The sequence below is a fragment of the Musca domestica genome, unplaced genomic scaffold (assembly GCF_030504385.1).
Source record: "Musca domestica strain aabys unplaced genomic scaffold, Musca_domestica.polishedcontigs.V.1.1 272, whole genome shotgun sequence".
Taxonomy (NCBI): Eukaryota; Metazoa; Arthropoda; class Insecta; order Diptera; family Muscidae; genus Musca; species Musca domestica.
Window position 1 is genome coordinate 568788 of NW_026712288.1, and position 26299 is coordinate 595086.

Here is a 26299-nt window from a genome sequence, read left to right on the forward strand (position 1 = left end):
GTCTTATTCCCACCTCCCTCGTTCACCTTGTTAATAAATTATTGTTTTTGTTGTTGGTTAGTGCTGGCATTTCGTACGATAATTGTTATATTAGTCGATACTTTCTTCTAAAATAAAGTATCGATATAGTTATCTATTATTTGCCAGCCCTATTGTCAAAGTGTTACGAGAGAACGAGTGAAGGCTCATTTTTTGGCCAATTTTCCTTCAAATTTACTAAAATGAATAAAATTTGCAAAAGTTTCATATCGGTCCTTAGCCATGGCAACCTGGAAAAGACCTATTCATCAGCTGCCGTTTTAGGAAGACATCTTTCATTCAGAAGTGACTTGTCATTGGATAAACTTTATCCCAACAGTCGTTTGCAACTTTACACGCCGCCACCGGTGAGCACACATTCTGAAATTTAGAATATTCATTGTAATATTATCGTTTCCCTTTTTCCCAAATAGCCCTCCAACAAGGATGACAAATTTTCCGGCTTTATACCAATAAATAAATTGGAAATCACCTACAGCCGCAGTTCGGGTCCCGGTGGTCAGCATGTCAATACGGTGAACACAAAGGTTGACGTACGCTTCAAATTGGCCGAGGCTGATTGGATTCCAGAAAAAACACGCCAAAAGCTTTTAAATTCGGTACGTTCCAGAGACTTCTTTTTCAAGTCAAGGACTCCAATGGAATTGTTCTAGAGCCTTAACTCTTGTAGAACTTGCTTAGATCACAGTTGTAACGGGAGGACAAAAACTGAAACATGTACAGATTTAGCCTCATTAAAAATATCATATAAAAGTCGTGTGTTTTACATCACTGTGATCATAGCAACTTGAGTGGACACGTCCCTTTTACTATTGATTTCTGAACATTAATTCTTTATTTTCTTTCAGCTGCAAAATAAAATAACCAAAGAAGGTTACTATGTAGTCAAGAGTGATTTGACCCGGTCACAACAAATGAATTTGGCCGATGCCTTAGAGAAATTGCGCGCACTAATTAGAGAATATGAAATTGAGGCTCCACCACCATCCGAAGAAACTTTGGAAAAATTACGTAAAAGGTAAGTGCGCTGATTTAAGAAAATCAAACATTTCAGCATTTTGTTTTCTGAGAAGAATATGTGGCCACTGTTGTGCTGAGTCAACCAGATCAGATTGTTCCAAAATGTGTGCAAATAGTTCATGCTCCCCACAAGATACGAATATAAATTGAGAAAGATATAATTGAGAAACAAGGAAGGGATAGAAATATCTTGGATACTATAAAATCTACATCTGAGAAGAACATTAGAGTTTCTGTCTTCCACCTACCGAACACCACATTTCTCTTGCTTGACAATTTACGACATCCGCATAGTATACGTTCAAACTTCTCCAACTCTTCTTCGCTCTCACATAGTCTGCAGTAGTCAGGACCACCGTTATGCCATCCCACCTGGTCAGTCAATATTCCCACTCGGATTTTTAAATCGGACCATTTGATTGATAGAAGGGAGTAGGTTCTTTTTCTCAAGATTGTCGGCCAGATAGACCTAGATACCATGCAACCGGTTTCCACGTATCATCTTCGATGAGAGCCTTTTTGAATAGCTTATTGGTAGTTTGACAGTTTTATCAATCGGTAGATTAATCGACTGGGAGCCACCTCGAGTTTGTCAGCCAATTCATTCCTCACAATATTAGATTTGTTCGAAATGGTCACGTTTGGCACAAATCAGTTTCTTTAAACCGCCAATGAAACCTTCACACGCTGCACGAATGTTGGTCTGTGGTATTTTGGCCCATTCCCGGCGAAGCCTGGCTTGATGTGATCGACACTTTGGTATTTTTTGGTGATAACCTTGCTTTTCAAAATACCTCAGACACAATAGTCCAACGGATTGGTATCCGTAGTTTTTGGTGGCCATTGTGCGCTGGAAATGAAGCGAGGAACCTCATTTTGCCATTCTTGGGTGGCGGTGGGGTGCTGAGTGCGATGGTGCTGAGTCCTGTTGGAATGTCCAAGGTCTGCAGCCAAAATGTTTGCGTGCCTGAGGCTTTAATACACGCTACAGAATATTTTTGCGATAATATTCCGCATTTATTCTTATGCCACGGTCGATTAATACGAGCGGAGAGTGACAATCGTCTGTTATGGCGGCCCACACCATCACCATGACCGGTGCTTGAGTTCTGGTGGCCAACAAAAGGTGCACATTTTCAGCAGACCTCTTTGGCTAGTAAACACGATAATTTTGTTTGTTTAAAAACTGCTGGGCAACGAATGTTTTCACATCGGAGCGGAGGAAACCAAATTCGGCAGTTCACCACTTTCGGCAAAGCGAAGCAACTCTTTAGCTCTTTTGAGTCTATTTTCATTCTGCTGCGGTGTAAGCTCTTGCAGTTTTTGGAATTTTAATGGCTTTACCCCGAGCTCGGGGCATTTTTCAATATTTGACGAATAGAATATTGCGATATTTTCATCCATTTTTTCAGCCACTGCGACGCGGGTTTCGATCAAATCGCTTCTTTACATTTCGAACCATTTCTGCTGATGTTGCAGTTTTCTTCCGTCCACTTCCTTGACATAGGGCTACGCTACCAGTATCACCGACCGAGTAACGAGCAATGGTACGATGATGAGACACAAAGAATTTATTCAAATTAATTTCTTAATTCTGGAGAGCTCTAACGATAGCCACTTGTGGTTTTCCAGCCATATATAAAGAAATCACATTATCACGCTTGAATTCCATCACGAATAACTTTTTTTCGGGACAATTCTGACCAAAATGCTTTTGTACGCTTGTAAACAATATAATGAGTTGTCGCTGGAATAATTTTAACAGCTGACGGAAGAGTGGCTTAGAAATGACAGCAGTCTGAAATTGGTTGCAGTTTTTTCATCTCACCCTGTAAGTATTGGAAATTGTGACCCTTTGTGGGTGAGGTACCGAAAGGTGTGGTCCGATATATCCCATAACAAAAATATTCTGATGTGTTCAATTGGAAGAGAACCGGATGCTTATAACGGATTTTATGATCGGTTTGATTATTCAAAACTTTGACCACTTGTGGGGGAAGTACCAAAAGAAATGATCCGATCTCTACTGTCTTTATAACAGATCTTGTGTTGATGGAAATATTCAGATGTGCCAAGTCTGCATGGACTCGGATGTTAGTTTCGTGTTTTATGAGCTTCATAAATATTCAAAATTTTGGCCCTTTGTGGGGAAGGTACTTGATGAAGTGAATCGGTATTGCCCATTTTCGCACCTGACCTAGCAATGATGCAAATATTAGGATTCACAAAGTTAGAGCAAAATCGGATTATCTTTTCTCTTTCTGTGCAGTAAATTATTTTATTTGAAAATGTTGATATTTTGTGTGGGAGGTACCAAAAGGAGTGGACGGATATTGCCCATTTGTGGACTCGATCTAAGTTTAACAATAATATTACGATGTACAAAATTTGGATCAAATCGGATAATCCCTTCGAGAGCTATCGTGCACACCAGACAGACGGACATCGCTTGATCGACTCCAAATGTCCTGAAACAGATTTGGTCCAAAGAGATCTTGGGTCTAAAACCGTTATTTCGATGAGGCACGTTTTGCCCGTATCAAATGATATATACCCTCTGAAGCCATATGGCTGAGGGTATAAAAATCAATTGTGCTGAATAAAATTTTTAGATATTGACAGATTTGTTCTATTGATTCCAATACTTATACGGTAATTGGCTGAGTGTATTCATCTGATGGCAAGTTATGTTTCCTATCTTATTTTTCAGATACTGATATTATTTTGTCTTAAGTCGAATTTGTCACAAAGTACATTATTTTCTTGAAATTTATACATGTATCATTTTTTTCCATTTACAGACAAGAGAAAGCTGCCCGTGAACGTCTCTTTCAAAAACGTCAAAGATCACAGACCAAAGCTGATCGCCAAGGACCCTCAATAGCTGATTTATAAAGCAATATGAATATTTGATTATTTTCTGTTATTATCCTTAAAAACCCGTGTTGTTATTTGTACAAAAGAAGAAGAAAAATAAAACAACGAGATATTCTCAATTGAAAACACCTGAGGGAAATCAAGTACATATTTTATTTGTGTAGTTTCTTTGTTTTTGGCGTAGTTACAAAAAGCCAAGTTACAAGAATCAGTTACTAACAACATAGGTACTAGCCAAAAAATATATATATAAAACAAAATTTTAACTAAACAAACAACAATTATCTATACACAGAGAGAAAAAAAGAGGACGACGAGTGGAAAACTAAAATGGCAGATATGTATATTAAAAAAACATTTAAACAAAAGATTATCATAATAATAATAATAAATGTTATGTTTTGTAAATTGTTGTTAGTTTTGTTTTCTTTTAATTTTTTTTGTTGTTCTTTTTTTTAGTTTTGTTTGTTCGCTAATATATATCCTAGAAAAAAAAAACGACATTATAAATGAATTATAACAATACAAATTATACAATAATTGTAAATTGTTATTTCTATATATCTATAAATAAATAGAGTATGTGAGTGTGTGTATACATATAAACTAGTTTCTTTTTCTTTTAACGATTTATTTGTTTAGTTATTAACTACCTAAGTTGAAAAGTGATACCTTTAAGTATACTGATCGATGATGATGTAAGTCACACGCACGCACGCCTAGACCCATACTCTACTAATTATATATTTCTATATACAAATAAATATAGATTTATGCATCCGATGGATTCAATGGTTGCAATGGATCATCTTCAGCTGGTGTCACAATGAATTTTCGTCGATTTTTCTCTGCAGCCATGGACGGTGTATTCGTGCAGGAGTTGAATTGCGAGGAATCGGGAGTGACTATTTTGACGGTAGGCGGATTGACCTTGGACGGCATTGTTGAGCAACGGGAACGGGGTAGCTGAAGAGAGAAAAATCAATTAATTTTACGACAAAATTTGGGGGGATGTTTGAAGGAGTCGTGAAAGTTTTGAAGGTCTGTAGATCATCTTTAAAATATCTGTACATCTCATAGAAGATCTGTAGATCTTCTCATAGAAGATCTTTAGATCTTCTCATAGAAGATCTTTAGATCTTCTCATAGAAGATCTTTAGATCTTCCCATAGAAGATCTGTAGATCTTCTCAAAGGAGATCTGTAGATCTTCTCATAGAAGGACTGTAGATCTTCAAAGAGGATCTTTAGATCTTCTCATAGAAGATCTGTAGATCTTCTCATAGAAGATCTGTAGATCTTCTCATAGAAGATCTGTAGATCTTCTCATAGAAGATCTCTAGATCTTCTCATAGAAGATCTGTAGATCTTCTCATAGAAGATCTGTAGATCTTCTCATAGAAGATCTGTAGATCTTCTCATAGAAGATGTTCTCATAGAAGATCTGTAGATCTTCTCATAGATGATCTGTCGATCTTCTCATAGAAGATCTGTAGATCTTCTCATAGAAGATCTATAGGTCTTCTCATAGATGATCTATAGGTCTTCTCATAAAAGATCTGTAGGTCTTCTCATAGAAGATCTATAGGTCTTCTCATAGAAGATCTGTGGAACATCTCATAGAAGATCTGTAGAACATCTCATAGAAGATCTGTAGATCTTCTCATAGAACTGTAGATTTTCTTATAGAAGATCTGTCATTCTTCTCATAAAAGATCTGTAGGTCTTCTCATAGAAGATCTGTAGGTCTTTTCGTAGAAGATCTGTAGGTCTTTTCGTAGAAGATCTGTAGGTCATCTCATAGAAGATCCGTAGATTTTCTCATAGAAGATCTGTAGATCTTCTCATGGAAGATCTGTAGATCTTCTCATGGAAGATCTGTAGATCTTCTCATAGAAGATCTGTAGATCTTTTCAAAGAAAATCTGTAGATCTTCTCCTAGAAGATCTGAAGATCTCCTCATAGAAGATCCGTAGATCTTCTCATAGAAGATCTGTAGGTCCTCTTCTAGAAAATCTGTAGATGTTCATTATGATCTCTGTATATTCTGACGTAGATTTGTAGATATACTTTGTGATTGTGCCTCTTTTTCGTTTCAACTTACGTTTTCACTTAGCAATTTATACGAGGAAGCAAAGTCCACCATACGCCCTGTAGGTCGGCGTCCCAAACCAAATCTATGCCTGAAATTGAATGAAAAACAAATTATAATAAATTGTGCCAACTTTCAAGAAAAAATTAAAATATTTCCTACATTTTCTCCTTCATCGTTGTCTGATGTGTTATCGTAGCATAGAGTTGATCAATTTGATGTACCGTCGAATAGTTACCACGCATTGGTTCATACGACGTTTCAAATGGATGCCGCGTACCCACCGGTGACCATGTATTCTGATATGCAGCATCATCCATTTGTATCGTTCTCAGCATGTCGTAATTAATACCCAACGCCTTTTGATCCTCTTGCGGCAGGTGAGCATATTCATCCATAATAACATTATCGCTGTCGAGACGACGACGCTTAAGATGACGGGCAATTTTAATATCATGTTTCCAAAATTCACGATTAGTACCCGATACGGGAGCGATTTCTTTCAACTTCAATACCAATATACCCATAACATAGATACAAAGGATATTCGATATGGTCAAGCACATGCTAATTGTGGCCAAGACAGCTAATTCGTTGGCTTGATTTTCGGAATATTGAGTGGTCTTCACCACTTGTGGGAACTTGGATTCATCATTTTCATAGCATTTGTAAATTAATGCTATGGCCCAGAGGAGACCCTAAAAAAAAAGAGTTTTGTAATTTAGTTTTCTTCATTTAGAATGTCTTCTATTTATAGGAAGAATGTTAAAAAGACTTTGATTCATAAAAAAAGGTTTCCTGATCTTAGTAAGACCACTCAAGGGTCCTTTATTTTTGGAAAACCTTTAGAGGATTTTTACTCAAAAAATATATTTATGTAATATATCAATTGAAGACCCCCAGGAATGTCATATTTATAAAAGACCTTTGGACGATTTTTACTCATAACAAATAAAAAAGCTGTAAGTTCGGCCGGGCCGAACTTTTAATTCCCTCCACCCATTGTAATGAATTTGGCAATTTTCAAAAAAAAAAAAAAAATAAATAAATAAATAAATAAATAAATAAATCCGTTAAAAATTCTGTTAAAATCGCAAAAATACCGAATGTAGCCGTTATATTAGGGTCTATACGATGACGTGGACCTGCATAGGCAACTTTTGTTATAAGTCATTACAATATTCAAATGCGAAACTTGAAAAAAATCGGTGAATAATGTAGCTAAAATCAGCAAAATACCAAACATGGGGCTATACCAAAACTTGGACCCGCACAGATAATTTTCTGTCATAGAATGTAGTATCCATTACGAACTTCAAATACGAAATTTGAAACAATTCCGGTGAATAATGTCGCTAAAATACTCAAAATGCCGAATATCGGGTGGTACCATTATATGGGGGCTATACCAAAACTTGGACCCGCACAGATAATTTTCTCTCATAGGATGTAGCATCCATTATGAACTTCAAATACCATATTTGAAGCAATTCCTGTGAATTATGTGGCTATAATCATTACAATACCAAATATCGGGAGGTAACGTTATATGGAGGCTATACCAAAACGTGGACCTGCACAGACAGTTTTCCTTTTCGGCTGTAGTAGCCATTACGAACTTCAAATGCCAAATTTTAAACAATTCCGGTGAATAATGTCGATAAAATCATCAAAATACCGAATATCAGGAGGTAACGTTATATGGGAGCTATACGAAGACGTGGACCTGCACAGACAATTTTCTGCCATAGGCTGTAGTAGCCATTACGAACTTCAAATACCAATTTTGAAATAATTCCTGTGAATTATGTCGCTAAAATCATTATAATACCGAATATCGGGAGGTACCATTATATGGGGGCTTTACCAAAACGGGGACCTGCGCAGACAATTTTCTGTCATAGGCTGCAGTATCCATTACGAACTTCAAATACCAAATTTGAAACAATTCCGGTGAATAATGTCGCTAAAATCATCAAAATACCGAATATCGGGAGGTACCGTTATATGGGGGCTATACGAAGATGTGAACCTACACAAACAATTTTCTGTCATAGGCTGTAGTATCCATTACGACAATTTACAATTAATATTTCGAAGTATTTCAAACAGAATTACAAACTCAATATATCCTCCATACTATGGTGGAGAGTATAAAAACGGTTAAGTCGTCAGCCGACTAAAGGCCCGCGGAGGAGGATGGAGGACATTAAAATACCTTCATTATATGGACCAGAAATCTTCGATATTACATCTATACTATAACTATGAAGTCTGTTCTAGGATAGTGTTAAAAAAAGGTCATATTCTATTCTTTAAACCGAAGACTTTTAAATGATCATCTATCAATTGAGAATCTTAAAAACGCAGAAGATCTTAAAAGGGATTTAAAAAAAAGAGAACCTTTATAAGCGTTCCTATAGATAGAAGCCCTATGAATATAAAGGGTTTTATTAAACCAAAGACTTTTAAATGATCGTCTATTAATTCAGAATCTTCAAAAGGCAGAAGATCTTAAAAGGGAATTAAAAAAAATAAGCTTTCCTGTGGATAGATGACCCATGATTATAGAAGGCCTTTAGAAGTTAGATAACTACATATGAATTGTAATCTCAATTTACATTTATTAAATCTTACCGAGTTTACAGCCGGCGGCAACAGCGAGGCGGAAATTGCCACACCAACCAGCGAGCCAATATTGCCACCCAAAATACCAATAGCGGCCGCAGCACCCGATGGTATCGCCGTAAATACACCCACAATAAGTGAATGTAATTCACATCTCGATAGGATTTCATCGGTGAGACCCTCGCCAATGCTATACCTTTCATCGGTGGTGCAGACAACAATGCCAAAGATGAAACCAACTAAGACGGCCGTACAAATGCCAAACAATTCATTGATCATGCCCAAGCGGAACAGGGATTTATCCTTGATTACGGTGCCAAAGATGGTGGCAATAATGGGACCCATTAGCGGTGATACCAACATGCTGGAGGCCAAGAATATTGTACTGTTCTCGATTAAACCAAAGGCAGCTAGGACTCTGGAAAAGGAATTTTTATTAAATCACAAAATAAAATCAAAATGTTCACAATTCCACAAACTTACGCCGCTGAGATCAATAATACCACAAAATCAAATGTAATTGAGGCATCTTCGCGTACATTTCGCACAATCTGTGTTACATTCAAACGACTACGGACGGAGTTCATAAAACGCTCCCAGGCGCTTTGTTTTTTGTCGTAATTGCTGTAATGAGAATAAAGATTAGTGATCTACTTTGGTATATTGTTGTTGGTAGACTTACTCAGCATTTTCGTCATTATCTTCATCATCTTCGTCTTTGGTTGAAAATGCCTTGGAGGCAATACAATTCATAACCGAAACGGAAGAACCTTCACGATCACCAATACCCCATTCATTGAAATCGTCCAATATTTTCTCATAGATTTCATTGAATTCCACCGTGAAAGATACCTGGAAAAGATTTAGAAAATGTGGTATTTGTTAAATTGTAATAGTTTAAAACGTATATAAAAAATTTAAAAGATCTGGTCTCAAAGGGAGTTTTAAACCATATTTAAAAAAAGTAACTTTTGGGTTAAATTTTTTGTTCAAAAACATCCTCGTATTGTTATCTGTAATATTGCCGAAGATACTTTATACCAATGAATAGTAATCCTTAAAATTCATAAAACAAGTTAAAAAGTATAAGTCGGTTTAGCCGACAGTTATACAGGGTGAGATGAAAAACCTTCAACCAAATTCAGACTGCTGTTATTTCTAAGCCACTCGTCCGACAGCTGTTAAAATTATTCCAGTGACAACTCATTATATTATTTACAAAAGCATTTTGGTGAGAATTTTCCAGAAAAAAAGTTATTCGCGATGGAAATCAAGCGTGATAGTGTGATTTCTTTATATTTGGCTGGAAAACCACAAGTGGCTATCGTTGGCTCTTGAGCTGAACATATCGCAATATTCCATTCGGCAAATATTGAAAGATGAGCTCGTGGTAAAGCCATTGAAATTACAAGAAGTGCAAGAACTTACACCGTAGCGTAAAGAAAATAAATTCCAAAATGCTAAAGAGTTGCTTCGCTTTGCCGAAAGTGGTGAACTTCCGAATTTGGTTTTCTGCGCTCCGATGAGAAAACATTCGTTGTCCAGCAGTTTGTAAACAAACTAAATGATCGTGATTACTTGCCAAAGAGGTCAGCTGAAAATGTTCAAATTCGGTTGGCCAACAGAACTCAAGCGCCGGCCATGATGATGGTGTGGGCCGCTATAACAGCCGATGGTCGCTCTCAGCTCGTATTAATCGACCGTGTCATCAGAATAAATGCCGTATATTTTCGCGAAAATATTCTGGAGGGTGTATTAAAGCCTTGGACACGCAAACATTTTGGCCGTAGACCTTTCGCACTCAGGCACGCGCCACCCAAGAATGTTTAGAAAATGAGGTTCCTCGCTTCATTTCCAGCGCACAATGGCCACCGAAATCTCCGGATACCAATCCGTTGGACTATTGTCTCTGGAGTATTTTGCAAAGCAAGGTTGACACAAAAAAACACCAAAGTGTCGATCACCTCAAGCAATCGCTTCGACGGGAATGGGGCAAAATACCGCAGAGCAACATTCGGGCAGCGTGTGTGGGACGGTTTCATTGGCCGTTTTAAGGTTATAATTCGTGCCAGAGGGGACCAATTCGAACAAATCTAAACGTATTCTAAAATTTAATGCCATTTCCGACATTTTTTGCTTTCATTCAATAAAATTTAAAAAAAACAAAATGTAAAAATTATGGCATTTGACTTTGTTGCAGTTTTTTATCTCACCCTGTATACCCTCATGTTTTATGAGCTTCATGGATATTGAAAATGTTGACGCTTTTGTGGCGAAGGTACCAGAAGGAGTGGATCGATATATCACATATTCATAGGAGATCTTGTGTTGGTAGAAATAATGAAATGTATGAAATATGAAGAGAACCGGATGCTTATTTGGATGGTTATTCAAAACTTTGGTCCGATCTCTGCTATCTTTATAACAGATATTGTGTTGACGGAAATATTGAAATGCATCAATTCTGAATGGAATCGGATATAAATTTCGCGTTTTATGATATGATATATGGATATTCAAAATGTTGACCCTTTATGGATGAGGTACCAGAGAAGTGGACCATCCATCTTCACACCACCTTGGGTAAATAAAAATATTGTGATGTGTATAATTTGAAGACAATCGGCCTTCTACTTCACATTTTATAAGAGCTATAATATTCAAAAGTTTGTAGGAGAGGTACTTCATGGAGTGGGCCAATATTGTCCATCACCTGACCTAGCTCTGAAGCCGTCTGTCTGGCTGACGGACGGACGGACATCGCTAGATCGACTCCAAATGTCCTCAATCGGATTTGGCGCAAATGTCCAAAACGGATTTGGGTCCAAAACCGTTATTTTAATAAGGCACGTTTTGACCGTATTAAATGGTATATACCCTCTGTAGCCAAGGTTATAAAAAAGTGGAAGAGGGAGGAATTTGCCCCCTTTATTGAGGTCAATTTACGATATGAACTTTAAAAACGCCTATATACGTGTCTTTTATTTTAAGCTTTAATTTCATATCCTGGCAATTTTTTCTATAATTACTGGAAAAAATAATTTTGTCACACAGTGCGACAATTATAACCGTATCCAAATTTTTTAACAATGTATATTTGGATTTATTAAATTCATATGCCGAAAATTTTTACTTTCATATTTTATCAACTTTCAACAAGCATCACTTGAGTTCCCGCTAAAAACAAACCCCACATCCAAAAAATGCTTGAAACAAAAGTAGGTATATTTCCCTAATCGTTAACAGATCATAAATCAACAGCCGCCTCTTTGATAAACACCACACGTACGACATTCAACCGAAAAAAAATACCAGAAAACCAGAACATTTTAGACAATCTGGCGAATTAATGACATTTAATATACGTCATGCAAAACAAGCACTTAAATATCTCGATACCACCAAGTATCTCGGCTAACAGAAAAAATGCCACAAAATATGGATTTTGATATGAAACACCATATACAAATGATATTTCTTGTTTCCGATCAAATTGATTACGATATACTGATAATGGATAATAATTGGTGTTGTTATATTGGCAGATATTCGCAATGGAATTGCTAAAAGCGCCCTTATCGTCAATTGACATTAGGTGATTTGTTACCCAAAAGTCCAGTCCAACCGATGAGAACGAGTGAAGAGAGCAATTTGGAAAATTCTCTCAGGAGGAATTATCTTAGTATCATATGTTGATAGAAAATCAGATGTCTTCTGGATGAGAAAATGTTAAAAAAACCTTCGACAATGCATAAATTTAAATTATTTTTAAGATAATAAATTATTTTTAAGATAATTATTTTTAAAATGAGAACGAGTGAAGAGAGCAATTTGGAAAATTCTCTCAGGAGGAATTATTTTAGTATCATATGTTGATAGAAAATCAGATGTCTTCTGGATGAGAAAATGTTAAAAAAAAACCTTCAACAATGCATACATTTTAATTATTTTTAATATAAAAAGCATGCAATTGACAAAAAATGGCAATTTTGATCCTATTTCCTCAATACTTAAAAGTGCTTAACACATCTCTTCCAATTTTTACAAAGGCATTTGTATCTCCCGACTTTGAGAACACATAAATTAAAACTGAACTGAAATCTGAATCGATTTTTACTAAAAATCCATCGGTTTAGAGCTGACATTACACTTTTGGTGCACAATAAACATAAATCGGATGAAGATATATGTGGGAACTATATGCAAATCTGAACCGACCTATAATAAATATAGCAGTGGTATTTCTGTACCCAACCCAATGACGTTGTTGTGGAGTTCATTTTACGGGCGTGGGAGTCTTAAAAACAGAATTGGATGAAATATATGTATGGAGCCTGAACAGATTTTTTATCAAGTTTGAAAAAAATTCCTTGCAGACTAAATTCGGTCATATGTGCCAAAATGCATTCAATACAGTCTTATATCACACATTTAGCGCACGATGAACTTCAAATCGTATAAAAATATATTAAATCTGAATCGAACTTATATATAAAATTTAACAGAGGTATTTTATATATGTTCCAGAATATAGTTGTTATAGAATGTACATAACGGCCATTAGGGTACGAAGACCTGAACCTGCATTGATAACATACTGTCACAGGCTACATTACCTATTTGGAACTGCAAATCCGAAATTGTACCTAAAATTATCATAATACGGAATATAGGAAGATACCGCTAAATTGGGGGTATTCGAAGACCTGTACATGCATAGACAATATGGTGTCACAGGCTGTAGTACCTATTAGAAATGGTGAATAATGTCGCTAAAATCATCAAAGTACAGAAAAGATATATGGTTATAGGATATATGGCTATACGAAGACCTGTACCTGCATTCGCAATTAGGCTGCAGTACCCATTATAAAGTTATAATACGAAATTTGAATCAATTCCGGTGAATAATGTAAGTAAAATCATCAAAATACCGAATATCGATTGATACCGTTGTATGGGGGCTATACGATATTGTGGTCCTATAAAAACAATTCACTTCCAGGGGGTAAAGTATTCTGAGGGAACTCCTTGTGTGGATTTTCAGTCAATTCCATTAAAAAATGTAGCTAAAATCATCAAGAATATAGGGAGATATCGTTATATGGGGGATATACGATATCGTGGATCTATATAGCCAATTCTCTTCCAGGGGTTAAAGTATTAAGAGGGAACTCCTTGTGTGGATTTTCAGACAATTCCATTGAAAAATGTGTCTACAATCATCAAAATATCGAAAATAGCTGTTATGTGGGGGCTATTGATATCGTGGACCGATATAGCGAACTTGACCTGCCTGCAGACAAAAGACTGATCTGTGCTATATTCTAGATTCCTATCTTAATTCGTTTTGACTCTAGCGTGATTGCAACAGGCGGACAGTCGGACGGACGTACAGGACGAAATCGTCTTGGAATTTTACGATGATATACTTTGTTAGGTCTAAAAATATTATTTCGATGAGTTACAAACGGAATGACAAACTTAATATACCCTCCATACTATGTATAGTGGATGGTATAAATAAGTAAGTCTCTCCTTAATATCAAGGACTATATTTTGTTAAATGTTCGGCTTTGATTTTCTTATGTAGAATCTTTTAACTTTGGATATATATTTTCCTTGCTCCTCAAACCCCCAAAAAAGAGCCGTTTTGAAATGACTATCGGTCTGGGTCAAATGCAAAACTGGAATAATGTCCCAAGTTAGACCAAACATTTGTATTAAAATAGTCATTTTGTTTTGAGTGTAATTCATAAAAATCATTTTTCATATTTAACATTGTCGTGCTGAATACTACATTAATTGGAAACGTAAACCAAAGTTTTATTTTTTGTTAAAATCACACAAAACCCAAATCAAAGACCGACATGCAACATAATGGTCACACAAATTGTTGCGCTGATGCCGAAAAAGGCAAGACAACAAAAAATAAGGAAAACGAGGAACTGCAACTTTTATTTTGTTTTCAGTGTAATGAGGCGGCGAAAATGCATTTCACTTTTACAATTATCGTGTTCAACAGAATTTTAATTAAAATACCAATCCAAATTTGAAACAAATTATACGGAATCCAAAATGATTTTATACAAACGACCTTGTGACATTAATGTAAAACAGTTCAGGATATACATACATTTAAAGTGCCGTAGCTAACTACATTTGTGTCATACCAATTAAAAGGAATAGTTCCAAGCCACCCTTGATGGAATTGAAATATTTAAAGTTCTTTAAAACGAAGAAACATATCGGCCAATTGTTATCCACCTCAATCTATTACTTCTTTTTTGGCCATGTTATTATGAGATCTTTGCACTGTGCGCTCTGCTGGCCCATATCAAAAGGCAGATGTTTATTTAGAAACAAAAAAGTTATAACAATAAAATCCAACTTTCACCATAAAAACGAATGTATACTAAATTTTGCAACAATGAAGATGATATCAAATGTTCTCTTAATTTTGCAAAGAGAGTACAGAGCTCTTTATTCTTGGGAGAGATCATTTGTGCTCCATTGGCAAAACAAAACGAAAACATTGTTTTTTTTTCTTAAACAACTAAATATTTGTCACCTACAAATTGTAACGGAAAAAATAAACTATAAATGAAAATAAAAATAAAAAAGCCACAATTAACATATTTTTGTTAATTTAAACTTAAATAGTCTGACAAATCCCGGCCATGCATGTTAATAACATTTGGAGACATTTGAATATGTTGCTGTTTCCGAGTGAGAATCGAAAATTGTTATAACGCTCTGCAGAGAAATGATAAACAGGTTAGTTGGCTGATTGATTTTTTTCCTTAGGTCGGTTGTTTTATAATCAGATCCACATGCATACACATAAATCATACATACAAACATATGTACATAATGGAACACACAGAAATATCAATTATTGCTGACTACTACTAAAAAAAACTTTAATTTGGCGATAATCAACATCAACGAGTTTATTTTTTTGTATTTCAAGTTCAATGTTTGTTGTATTGATATTTTTGGGGGTTTCTTTATTGTTTTTGTGTGTTTATTTCTGGGAAATGTGACAGGTACTCGAGAAATTGTGTGGTTTGTTCTCTAAACATTTTAAAGATAGACAGTTTTTGGCGTTTTTAGAAAAAATGTAGCAAATGCCAGCTAATTAATAAAAATATGTCCATAAATAGACGAATAATTTGTTGCCATATTAAGTTGCGTTTTTTTCATTTCAAGTGTTACGAATTTAAAAATCCAGGAACATGTCTGAATCACGTCAAAAAATTTAACAAACAAATCAACTTTTATAAAAAATCCTTTAACATGTGTAGATGTAGATATTTAAGCGTATTCTATAGCTAGAAGGTCATGTGGATGATTCTTGAAACTAAAGTGTTCTATAACATTTCATAGGTCCATAGTAAATATTACGAAATGTAGCCCAAAATGTTGAGGTAGCTTTGTGTATGGTTTGGAAGAATTTGGAAAACGGGGTAAACTTGTTGAAATAAATAAATGAGTTCAATAAACCAAAATTGATGATGTTCTGAATAAGAGCAAAATCAAAAAAAGATAACAAACAAATCAACTTTTATAAATAATCTTTTAATAGATGAAGCCATAAGTGGAAGTCTTTAAAATCGGTTATTTATATTCTGTGGGTCTCCAAATTTTATAACAATTATTTTAAATCAATGATTCTTGATGTAACCTAAAGTTTTCTATAACATTTTAGAGCTTATATTATTAAATACTGTGAAATGTATGTCATTATATTTTATTTGTAAAAACGGGGCTCAAATGGGCCCAATAAACCAAAATTAATGATATTTTATACCCTCCACCTTGAAAAGGAGGGTCTATTAGCTGTCATTTTTCATTCCGTTTGTAACATCCTTAAACATTCGCCGTAGACCCCATAAAGTGTATATATTCATGATCAGCATTTTATTCTAAGTCGATCTAACGATGTCCGTCTGTCTGTTGAAATAACGATACAGCTCACATCAATTGATGTAGTGCTTCAAAGTTTGGCAGAACAATTTGTATTCTGTCTAGGGTGGTTGGTATTGAAAATGTGATATATCGGTATACTAATAACAATTATTCCACCTCTAATATTCAAAAAAAAAAAAAAAATAATAATAATAATTAAGACATCATACCTAAAATTCATGCTTTCATATCCTATAATCACTCAAAAATATTCTTTAAAACTTCAATATCATTGCTCCTATAATTCTAATTATGGAAATATTCTTTTAAAATCCACGATTAAAACTCATGTTCTTTAAGGAAGTCATCTTAAAAATCTCTTAATTACAGATCTGAAACATAAAATATTCCTTAATAACTCACGAGTAATTTCCTGCTCTGCTTGCCCTATAAAAATATGCTTTAATAAACCCAAGGTTGAATAACTACAATCTAATATAAGTAGCCTTTAAAAATCCACTATTATAAAAATATTCTTTAAAAAATTCTTAATAATAGCTCAGATAGCTTTTATAAGAATTTTATAAAAATATTCTTTAAATAATCTACGATAATAGCTTTTGTAGTTCTATAAAAACATGCTGAAATCAGTAAAGAAAGTCCTAAAGTCGGGCGGGGCCGACTTTATGATACCCTACACCACTTTACATATTTAGTAGAGCTTTACATAACAAATAAAAGTTGTAATGGGTAATTTGTGAGATTTAAATAATACCAACTATGATTATAGTAATAATTAAAAGTCCAAAGGAACTAATATATGGGAGGAATATCCTCTATATCCCTAAATTTGTCGATGTATTTGTGCCTTTTAAATTCGGGCTTTTATTATCCATATGCTGCACAATTAACTTGAAATCGGATAGATATATATGAGAGCTATATCTAAATCTGAGCCGATCACGATAAAATTTTGCCAAAGGTATTTCTGAGCTGTATTTGATATATTTCTCCAAATATCGTTGTTACAGAGTGGATATTACGGCTGCGGAGGACAAAAATAACAAATCGAATGAACAATATATATGGGAGCCATAGCTATATCTGAACCGATTCTCACCAAATTTGACATACTGGTTTCTAGACTCAATTTGGTCGTAAGTACCAAATTCTATTCCATTTGGACTAAAATTACATGTTTGGTGCACAATAAAAATGCAAATCCGACGAAGATATATATCGGAGCTATATCCATTAACCGATCTCGATAAAATTTAGCAAGGGTATTTTTGAGTTATATTTGATATATTTCCCCAAATATCGTTGTTTCAGAGTGCATATTACAGCTGCGGAGGACAAAAATAACAAATCGGTTGAACAATATATATGGGAGCTATATCTATATATGAATCGATTTCGATCAAATTTGACATACTGGTTTCTAGACTCAATTTTGGTAGTAAGTACGAAATTCCATTCCATTCGGACTAATATTACACGTTTGGTGCACAATAAAAATTCAAATCGGCCGAAGATATATACGGGAGCTATATCCAAATATTAACTGATCTCAATAAAATTTAGCAAGGGTATTTCTGAGTTGTATTTCATATATTTCCCCAAATATCGTTGTTTCAGAGTGCATATTACAGCTGCGGAGGACAAAAATAACAAATCGGATGAACAATATATATGGGAGCTATATCTATATATGAATCGATTTCGATCAAATTTGGTATACTTATTTCCAGGCCTAATTTGGTCGTATGTGCAAAATTCCATACTATTTGGGCTGATATTACAAGTTTGGTGCACAATATAAGGCAAATAGAACGAAAATATATATGGGAGCTATACCTAAATTTTGACCGATTATCTTCAATTTCAATAGGGTTCGTCTTTGGGTGAAACAAAGTATTTGTGCAAAATTTCGTCTGAATCGGGCATGCATAAATCGACTCAGAATGTGATTCTATGCATATCATCAAAAGAAAAGATGGGTCTATCTCGTTTTCTTCTGCCTGTTACAAACAAATGCATAAAGACATAATACCCTGACCACCTTGTGGTGTAGGGTATAAAAATCAACGATTATAGCTCCGATATTTTTATAAAAATTTTCTTTAAAAAAAAAAAACTTAAAGCTCTAACAGTTTTTATAATTATCCCCGATTAAAGCTATGCTTATTTAATAAAAATGATCATTAATGATTAAAGTCTTAAAAATATTATTTAGAACTCGGCGATAAGAGTTTTCAAAATATTCTTAAAACAAAATCCACAATTCTCAGCTTGTTCTATAAAAATATTCTTTAAACACCCACAATTATAGCCCTTACAGTTTTATAAGAATATGCATTCCAATTCCACGATAATAGCTGTCATAGTTTTAAACATATCCACGAGTATGGCTCTATTAGTCCTGTAAAATAACTACTTAAAAAAAAATTCTCGAATATACCTAATTATAGTTCCAGCTCTAACCGTCCTATAAAACATTCATTTGAAAATATTCTATTGGAGTACTTTTAGTCCTAGAAATATATATTTCAAAAAACAACTTTTATAGCCTTAAAAATCCACTATTATAGCTCAGAAAGTCCCATAAAAATTATCAATCTAGTAGGCCCCCAAATAAATATTCAAATATTCTGAATAAGCTCCGATAGTAGCGCAAAAACGTATTAAAAACGTTAATAGTTCTTCAAAGAAATAGGTATTAAAAGATTTTAGAGGATTATAAACATTGCATTTGTTATCTTCAGTACGATGTTGTTTGTTGTCGTAGTTTCTTTTTTAGCCATAACATCCAAACATACCAACAAGTAGGTACGGTGACAAAATTTATGGAATTTCAAAATAGTCTATCGCCCGCCATTTGTTGTTATGTTTTATTTTTTGTTTTCTTTTTGTGGGAAAATGGTTTTTCATGCTTGTTGCCGATGACCCTGAAACCAATTCAGCGGAGCGCACTTTTTTCGATGAATTTTTGTGCAAAATGACGACATTTGGGATGACATCATTATGTGGGTAGGAGGAGAGGTGGACAATTATGGGAGGATATACCGACAACTAACAGAAAAGAAAAAAAAAAAAAAACTTGTACAAAAATAAACGAGCAAAAAATATGTAAGTCGTTACCTACTGACTGATTAGTTTTGATTTTCCTCTTTGGTTTGCGGTTTGTTTTGGTCTAATTCACACAGAGCGGTAATCTCAACATAAATAACCGCCACATTTGTAAATGGTTTCTTTATTTTTGGTTGGGGATTTGAAAAACCAATGGAAAAACGCAAATAGGTAATTAAGTTATGAAGTCTGACATTACCCCCCAACAAATGTTTCTTTGCTCTTCAAGTAACAGTGGAATCTGTATTTTTCGAAATCTCAAGAAGTCGTTAGAAATGAATACATATAATAAACAAATTTATCCCGCTCAGTTAAAAATCTTGATAGGTTATACATTTCTAGTCTGTTGCAATTGCAAATTATCGGGATTCTACTGTAATTTGTTATTGTGTGCAGTTTGTGTTTGTTTACCTGATACATACGACCATTCTCGTCCTTTGCCCACATGGCATTGGATATTTGACAGCGTTTAAGTATGACCCTCAACACGGTCTCCATACATGTGTCATAGGTCAATTCCATGTCGGGGGTGGGCTCCTTCTTTTTGATGGATTTCGTTTTTCCTGAACCATCCTGGCCAGAGGCAAGTCTTTCTTTCAGGAAATTCTGCAATAGTTTTTAGAGAGTCACGATAAGCGGAGCTAGAGATTACCAAATGGATGATGACCTAACTTACAGGAGTATGAATTTTATTAATACTCTTTAAACTGCCACCAATGCCATTGGATTTCAGTGAACTTCCCTCATGGGTTTTGATGACATATTCCGATTTTCTTCGGCGTTTGGGAAATGTACCAAATTGATTTGGTGTTGTGTTATTATCATTGGTGGTGGTGTTATTATCGGAATTTACCGATATGGTTTGTTGTTGTTCCAATGCAATTGAAACACTTCCTGTATCACCCCCTGTGTTCGAGTCACTGCTATTTGTTTTCCTTGTGGCAGTGGGTGTTTGAGTCAAAACAGCCGTTGAGGGAGTTCTGCTGTTAATACTTGGTGCCGCCACAACGCCAGTAGCACTTTTTAGGGAAATACCAGCCAGGGTGGCTGTTTCGGCTTTCTCCGATTTTCCATCGTATTTAGTGTGGGCCAGAATATCCTGTTTCAGACGTTGTTCCTCCGCCTCAGTGGGTATAGTAACAATAAACAACACTGCCGCCATTGTTGGTGGTTTCTTTAACTTCGTATTTTATTTGGTATTACTTCTTTTATTTCTCATTAAACATGCACTTTTTGTTAACAAATTTTATTTCACTCCCGTTTCAATGCTCCAGCATTTTATATTCGTATTTTTTCTTTGTTATTTCTATTTTTGGTTTACTATTTTCAAAATTTTGTTTTCGAATCTTTTTTTTCTGCCTGTCCGCACAACCAAAGAAAAACACCGACTGAAATGCTTGTTGGTTCGGCGCTTTCGAATAGCTAGCCGCCAGTTCAAGCAATCAACCAAACAGCCAGCAACACTTACAGAACCAATAAACCAAAAACAACAATACAAATGACTCTGCTGCTTATTTTTACTCTTCTTGTTTCCCACAAAAATGCTACCTGCCACCCGTCGCCTTGCCGGCCATTCTCACAGTACTCGAAATACGAATGCTAACCAGTGTTACCGCTGGGAATTTTGAAAAAGTTGCACAAAAAGTCATTTTCATACAAAAAAGTCGCACAGAAAAGTCAGAATTTCAATAAAAAGTCGCACAGATTAATTTTGAAGATTTTTATTCAAACAAAGAACATAAAACATAAAAAACATAAAACTAAATAACAATTCAATAAAAAATAATACAAAATTAAATTATAATTTCATTTTTTTGAAACTTCGTTTCTGTATTTTTGTACGAGATCATCACTGGGATTCCATTCCTCTATTCCTGCATCTAGCAAATTTAGAGCTGATAGCATGGATCCACAAGTTGTTACATTTAATCTATTAGTTAATTTTGTTTTCATTAGTCCTAATTTAGAAAAAATTCTTTCCGCAGAAGCGCTGCTATGGGGCAGGGTTAATACATGTGCGGCAAAATCGTATAGGTGTAAATATAAAGGTTCGTTTAAAGCATTTTTTAAACTACCTATAGTATGCCAAAAAATCTCAACATTTTTAATGTTAAAAATGTGTTTGTATGACTTATCATTAACTTTACTTTCTAATAGTTTGAATTCGCTAATAAAAGCTTCAGGTTCACTTATAATATAATTAAATTCATATATGAGATCAATATAATTAAAGTCTTCGTTTGAGGTAAAAAATGTTGGTTGCAAAACTCTTAAAACATTTAATTGTTTATCGTTTATATTTATCCTTGACAGTATCTCGTCACAAAGTTTTTGGTAAAATTTTAAAATATTGTTTTTTATAGTTATGCATTCAACATCAAGTATATTTTTAGCTTGCATTTCTGTTTCAGCTTCATGACCTATATATATATTTAAAACATCTTTTATATTATGTGTATCTTTAAAATTTATACTTTCTAGCTTTGTGACCGATATATGTTCCTTCTTCAGGAAATTTTGTAAAATTTGGAGTAAAATTTCCTTTGTATATGTAATCAGGTATACTATTTGTGATGACTCGCTTTGAAAGCATTTGTTAAATTTATTCATAAGACCCAAAATATATACCAAGAATTTTAAATAAATGAGGTTTTCAGACGACAATCCATCTTGAATTGCACGTATTTTATCCATTGTCCTTGGACATTTTTCTTCACATTGAGCCCGAAGGAAATAATGTTGTAATATCGTCCATTGTTCTACAATTCGTTTTGCCACCGACTCGAACGAAAGCCATCTAGTATCCGAAAGACTTAAAAGCTTGTGTTCTGGGACATTGAACATATCCTGCAATTCTGAAAAATCTACTCGCCTGTTTGAACTTTTGAAAAAATTATAAATGTTCTTGGGTAACTTTTCAACTTCTTCTGGTATACATTTCAAAGCTGAAATATTCATAAGATTTACAGAATGACAAACGCAACCAAGATGGAACAGGTGGGGGATTTTCTTTTTTAATAAACTAGACACCCCAATGTTTTTCCCAACCATACTGGAAGCGTTGTCAGTTGCAAACCCGATAAAATTTTCTAAGGGAATCTTATTATTTTCTAGTGATTCAATAACGGCATTACAAATTGTTTCGCCTTTTCCATTTTCTGGTTGTACTAATTGAAAAAAATTATCTTCAGTCTTTCCTCGGTCCTTGTTGAATTGCCTCACTACCATTACTAGACATTTATTGATGGAAATGTCGGTTGTCTCGTCTATAATGAGGCTAAATTGTTGTTTTTGCATTTTAGAGACTATAGCGAGTTGACCTTCTTTACCGAGAAACTGTGCAATTGCAGTTGATTTTGTACGACCACATGATACCTTAATAATTAAACAATATATATACCTATTGCTTTTGGTACCAAAATATGTTTACATACCAATTTAGCTATATTTGAATCAGGAAAAATCATGGAATTGAATTTACCAAGTCCGTCCATAGAATTGAAAGATTGGTTTTTTGTAATTGCACGTAACACCAACTTAATTTCAGCAATAGCGACATGTTTTCGTAAGTCTGTATTTCGATGTGGCAAATAATCAGTCAGTTGTATTTTCGCATTTTCAGATGTTTTGGTTATGTTACTAAGATGTTTCTTTGTTTCAGCATGTCGTCGAAGATGGTTTTTTTGGTTTGACAAAAGTTGTTTACAAACAATGCACAGGGGCCGCTTTGTCTCACCATCTTGCTTAAGCCACCTGTATTGCATCTCCCATTCCTTGGAATAATACCGGGAAATATTGCGTTTTTTGGAGGAACATGAAGGTTCTTCATCATTTTCCGATTCGGACTCGGTGTTCTTTTCAGATTCTGAACTTGTTTCAATTATCGTGTCAGCTCCTTTGCCCAGGGTCAGCCTTGCTTTGTTGGGAGATTCATCGTCAGCCTTTCTTTTTGATCTAACAATAAATCTATTAAGTTTAAACATTAATATTTGAAAAATTAAAAAAAAAAAAACAAATATTTACCTGTCCATAGAAGATTTTTACAAACACTTGTTTTTAATATAAAATGAGCACAAGCGTCTAAAAACTGAATATTGTTTTCAAAATAACACAAAATACTAATTATTTACTTCACTGAATTCAATTTAATGCTGTACTCTTTATTTTTAATTATATATTTAATTGCACTCCTCTTTCGCCAATGTCGTTGTTTTCGTTTTTCAAAGAATAATGATCAAAAGGTAACACAAACAACTGATCAAACTACTGTGTCGCATAATTGCAGCGTACGGCGTTAGCAATAGCGACGTGAAATTAGTTTGAATTTGAACGGCATGTACATTTGAACTTTTACAGGGTTTACCTCATCTATGATGATTTATTTGACATATATGTGAAATACTGTACACTAAATCCAGTACAATATAAATGCACTATACCAAATAAAAAAGAATAGAACTTATATTGTTGAGCAATAAAAAAGTCGCAAAAAGGTCGCACAAAGTTTAAAAAGTGGCAAAATTAGAAGATAATAAAAAAGTTGCACATATAGTCACAGATCATCAAAAAGGTTGCAAATTGCAACTTTAGTCGCACAACGGTAACCCTGATGCTAACACAGATAACGGTCTTAGCTCAGTGAAATTGTGATATTGAGAGAATCGGAGAAATAGTGAAAGAGAGAGCGTAAATGCGAGAGGAATAGATGCCACTACATCTCAACTAAATAAAACTGATTTTTTTTGACATATTTTTGAATTTTTAATCCATAAAAAATAAAAACAAAATACAAAAATTTATTGAACCACATACAGCGAGAGTCAAAAATAAGTATGAGGTTGATTTATTATTCATTCAGATAAGGCAAAAATCTTATCATTGAAAGAGAGGGATCAATGAGGTTCAATATAAAGATATCTCTATTCATTGGAACGATGTAGGTACTTATTTCCGCGAAGTTTCCGATTAGTCACAAGGGTGACTCTATATAACTTTGTATGACTTCGAATAACTAAAATTATATTATAATAGTTTTACCAGTTTGCATGTGTGGTTCTAAGATTATTATTACGTTTATTGTGCACTGCAACAAGAGATGGAGGCTGTCTCATTTAAACCATATAATGACCAAGTCTAAATAAGTCCATCTGCGGTAAAAATGCTACCATGGTAGAAGAATATGGTTAGACGCGTCGACACAGCTGCTGGGACAAAGAACTGTCAAACCAATTTTGGAATTGAAAATGTTGAATGAAAAATTATTTAAATTTGTAAAAATTGTTGAAAAACGCAAATTATAATAGCCTCCAAATGACGTAGTATAAGAAAACATATAAAAAATCTACTTATATTTAAAGAAAAACATTTAAAATTTTTTGACATATCAATGCTCCCAAGCGTTGATGCATCTACCTGTATTCTTCTGGCATGGATGCTACAGACGATTTTACACTTTCGTATACAATGTTTGTTTCGCAACCATGATAGAAGAATACAGAAGAATGCATTGACGCAGCTGCTGGGAACTGTCAAACCAGTTTTAAATTGAAATTTATGAATGAAAAATTATTCAAATTTGTATTCTTTTTTTTTTTTTTTTGGAAAATACAAGTCATAACAACCTCCGATTGGCATCGTATAAGAGAACATATAAAAATTTACTTATTTTTGAAAAAAAAAATCTTAAAAATTTTGGCATATCAATGTTTCGAAGTCTTCATGCATCTACCTGTATTCTTCTACCATGGTCGCAACTGCCATTCAGTGCTGCTAATCTGAAAAACTATAGTGGCCCTCCTAGGGGATGGATTCCATAGCGTGAAGGAGCGACTCCATCCATTTATTCCATCTGTTTTATAGCGCGTTTATACTATTGAAGATTAACACAGGGGTTTAATGCGTCTAGATGTTTAACCTTTGGTATTTACATACACTCTTATCATATATAGAACTTGTATTCCATTCAGTTTAATTTGGTATGGTAAATTACAAAAAAAAAAAAAATGCAGAGAGGTTACCTTCTTAATTCTTATTCATGGATACAACAACACTGGGCACAAACTATCAATTTTATTACGCCATTGAACACATTACGTATTCTGTCTGCATAATATATTTTAAATATGTGTTTCAGTAATGGATACCTGTCTGGTTATGTTAAGTTTAGATTTGTTTACCTTACTTTTTAAGAAAATCTACTTTCCTTTCGAAACACAGAACAAGTGATGGGATTTGAGGTGTCGATCGCAATAACTACAGGGTCTAATTTAATTGAAAAGACTCTGGGCAGAAAGACGATATATTTTTTGACAAAATCCGTAGCGATCCATTTTTAGGATAAGAAAAATATTCAGTCTTCAATAACCTAAGTATTATTTTCGGGTACTTGAGGGAGTAGAATTCGTTTTTTAAAAAATATAATAATTTTTATGAGGCCAAAATATAAAAAAATCGGCAATAACTTTATGTTTTTATTTTATCTAATAGCAGGTTTACATAAGAGTTTTCTGTCGTTTTTATGGGGATTCGCAAGTAAAGCTGTTATCAGATGTTAAGGGTTTTACATATATTTTTATACCCTCAGCCATTTGGCTACAGAGGGTAT

General features: G+C 34.3%; 2 protein-coding genes across 4 annotated transcripts; one reads left to right on the forward strand and one right to left on the reverse strand.

The window, feature by feature from the left end:
- The first annotated feature begins 96 nt into the window (after positions 1-96).
- Positions 97-4079, forward strand: LOC101897886 (large ribosomal subunit protein mL62). Its single transcript, XM_005174859.4, has 4 exons — positions 97-386; positions 453-638; positions 888-1057; positions 3861-4079. The coding sequence occupies exons 1-4, from the start codon at positions 222-224 to the stop codon at positions 3952-3954; spliced, it is 615 nt and encodes a 204-aa protein (XP_005174916.1). The 5' UTR covers positions 97-221; the 3' UTR covers positions 3955-4079.
- On the reverse strand, positions 4049-24299 carry LOC101897717 (protein FAM200C). Of its 3 annotated transcripts, none has more exons than XM_059124268.1 (8): positions 23719-24252; positions 23130-23661; positions 9338-9507; positions 9139-9279; positions 8665-9073; positions 6190-6725; positions 6040-6118; positions 4049-4902 (listed from the first exon to the last, which is right to left on the reverse strand). In XM_059124268.1, the coding sequence occupies exons 1-8, from the start codon at positions 23724-23726 to the stop codon at positions 4708-4710; spliced, it is 2070 nt and encodes a 689-aa protein (XP_058980251.1). In that variant the 5' UTR covers positions 23727-24252; the 3' UTR covers positions 4049-4707. The 3 variants fall into 3 exon arrangements, with proteins under 3 accessions (XP_058980251.1, XP_005174915.1, XP_058980250.1); XM_005174858.4 differs by lacking the exons at positions 23130-23661; positions 23719-24252 and adding exons at positions 20107-20301; positions 20372-21143; XM_059124267.1 differs by lacking the exons at positions 4049-4902; positions 6040-6118; positions 6190-6725; ... (1 more) ...; positions 9139-9279; positions 9338-9507 and adding an exon at positions 21401-23070 and having other exon boundaries at positions 23719-24299.
- Between the last annotated feature and the right edge of the window lie 2000 nt (positions 24300-26299).

Excerpts from the sequence above, each read along its gene's own strand:
- LOC101897886 (XM_005174859.4), top strand. The coding sequence starts at position 222 with ATGAATAAAATTTGCAAAAGTTTCATATCGGTCCTTAGCCATGGCAAC. Across the intron at positions 639-887 it reads GCCAAAAGCTTTTAAATTCG|CTGCAAAATAAAATAACCAA; the intron begins GTACGTTCCAGA and ends ATTTTCTTTCAG. Across the intron at positions 1,058-3,860 it reads TTGGAAAAATTACGTAAAAG|ACAAGAGAAAGCTGCCCGTG; the intron begins GTAAGTGCGCTG and ends TTCCATTTACAG.
- LOC101897717 (XM_005174858.4), bottom strand. The coding sequence starts at position 20,857 with ATGGCGGCAGTGTTGTTTATTGTTACTATACCCACTGAGGCGGAGGAA. Across the intron at positions 9,074-9,138 it reads GTATTATTGATCTCAGCGGC|AGTCCTAGCTGCCTTTGGTT; the intron begins GTAAGTTTGTGG and ends TTCCTTTTCCAG. Across the intron at positions 4,903-6,039 it reads ATAAATTGCTAAGTGAAAAC|CTACCCCGTTCCCGTTGCTC; the intron begins GTAAGTTGAAAC and ends TTCTCTCTTCAG.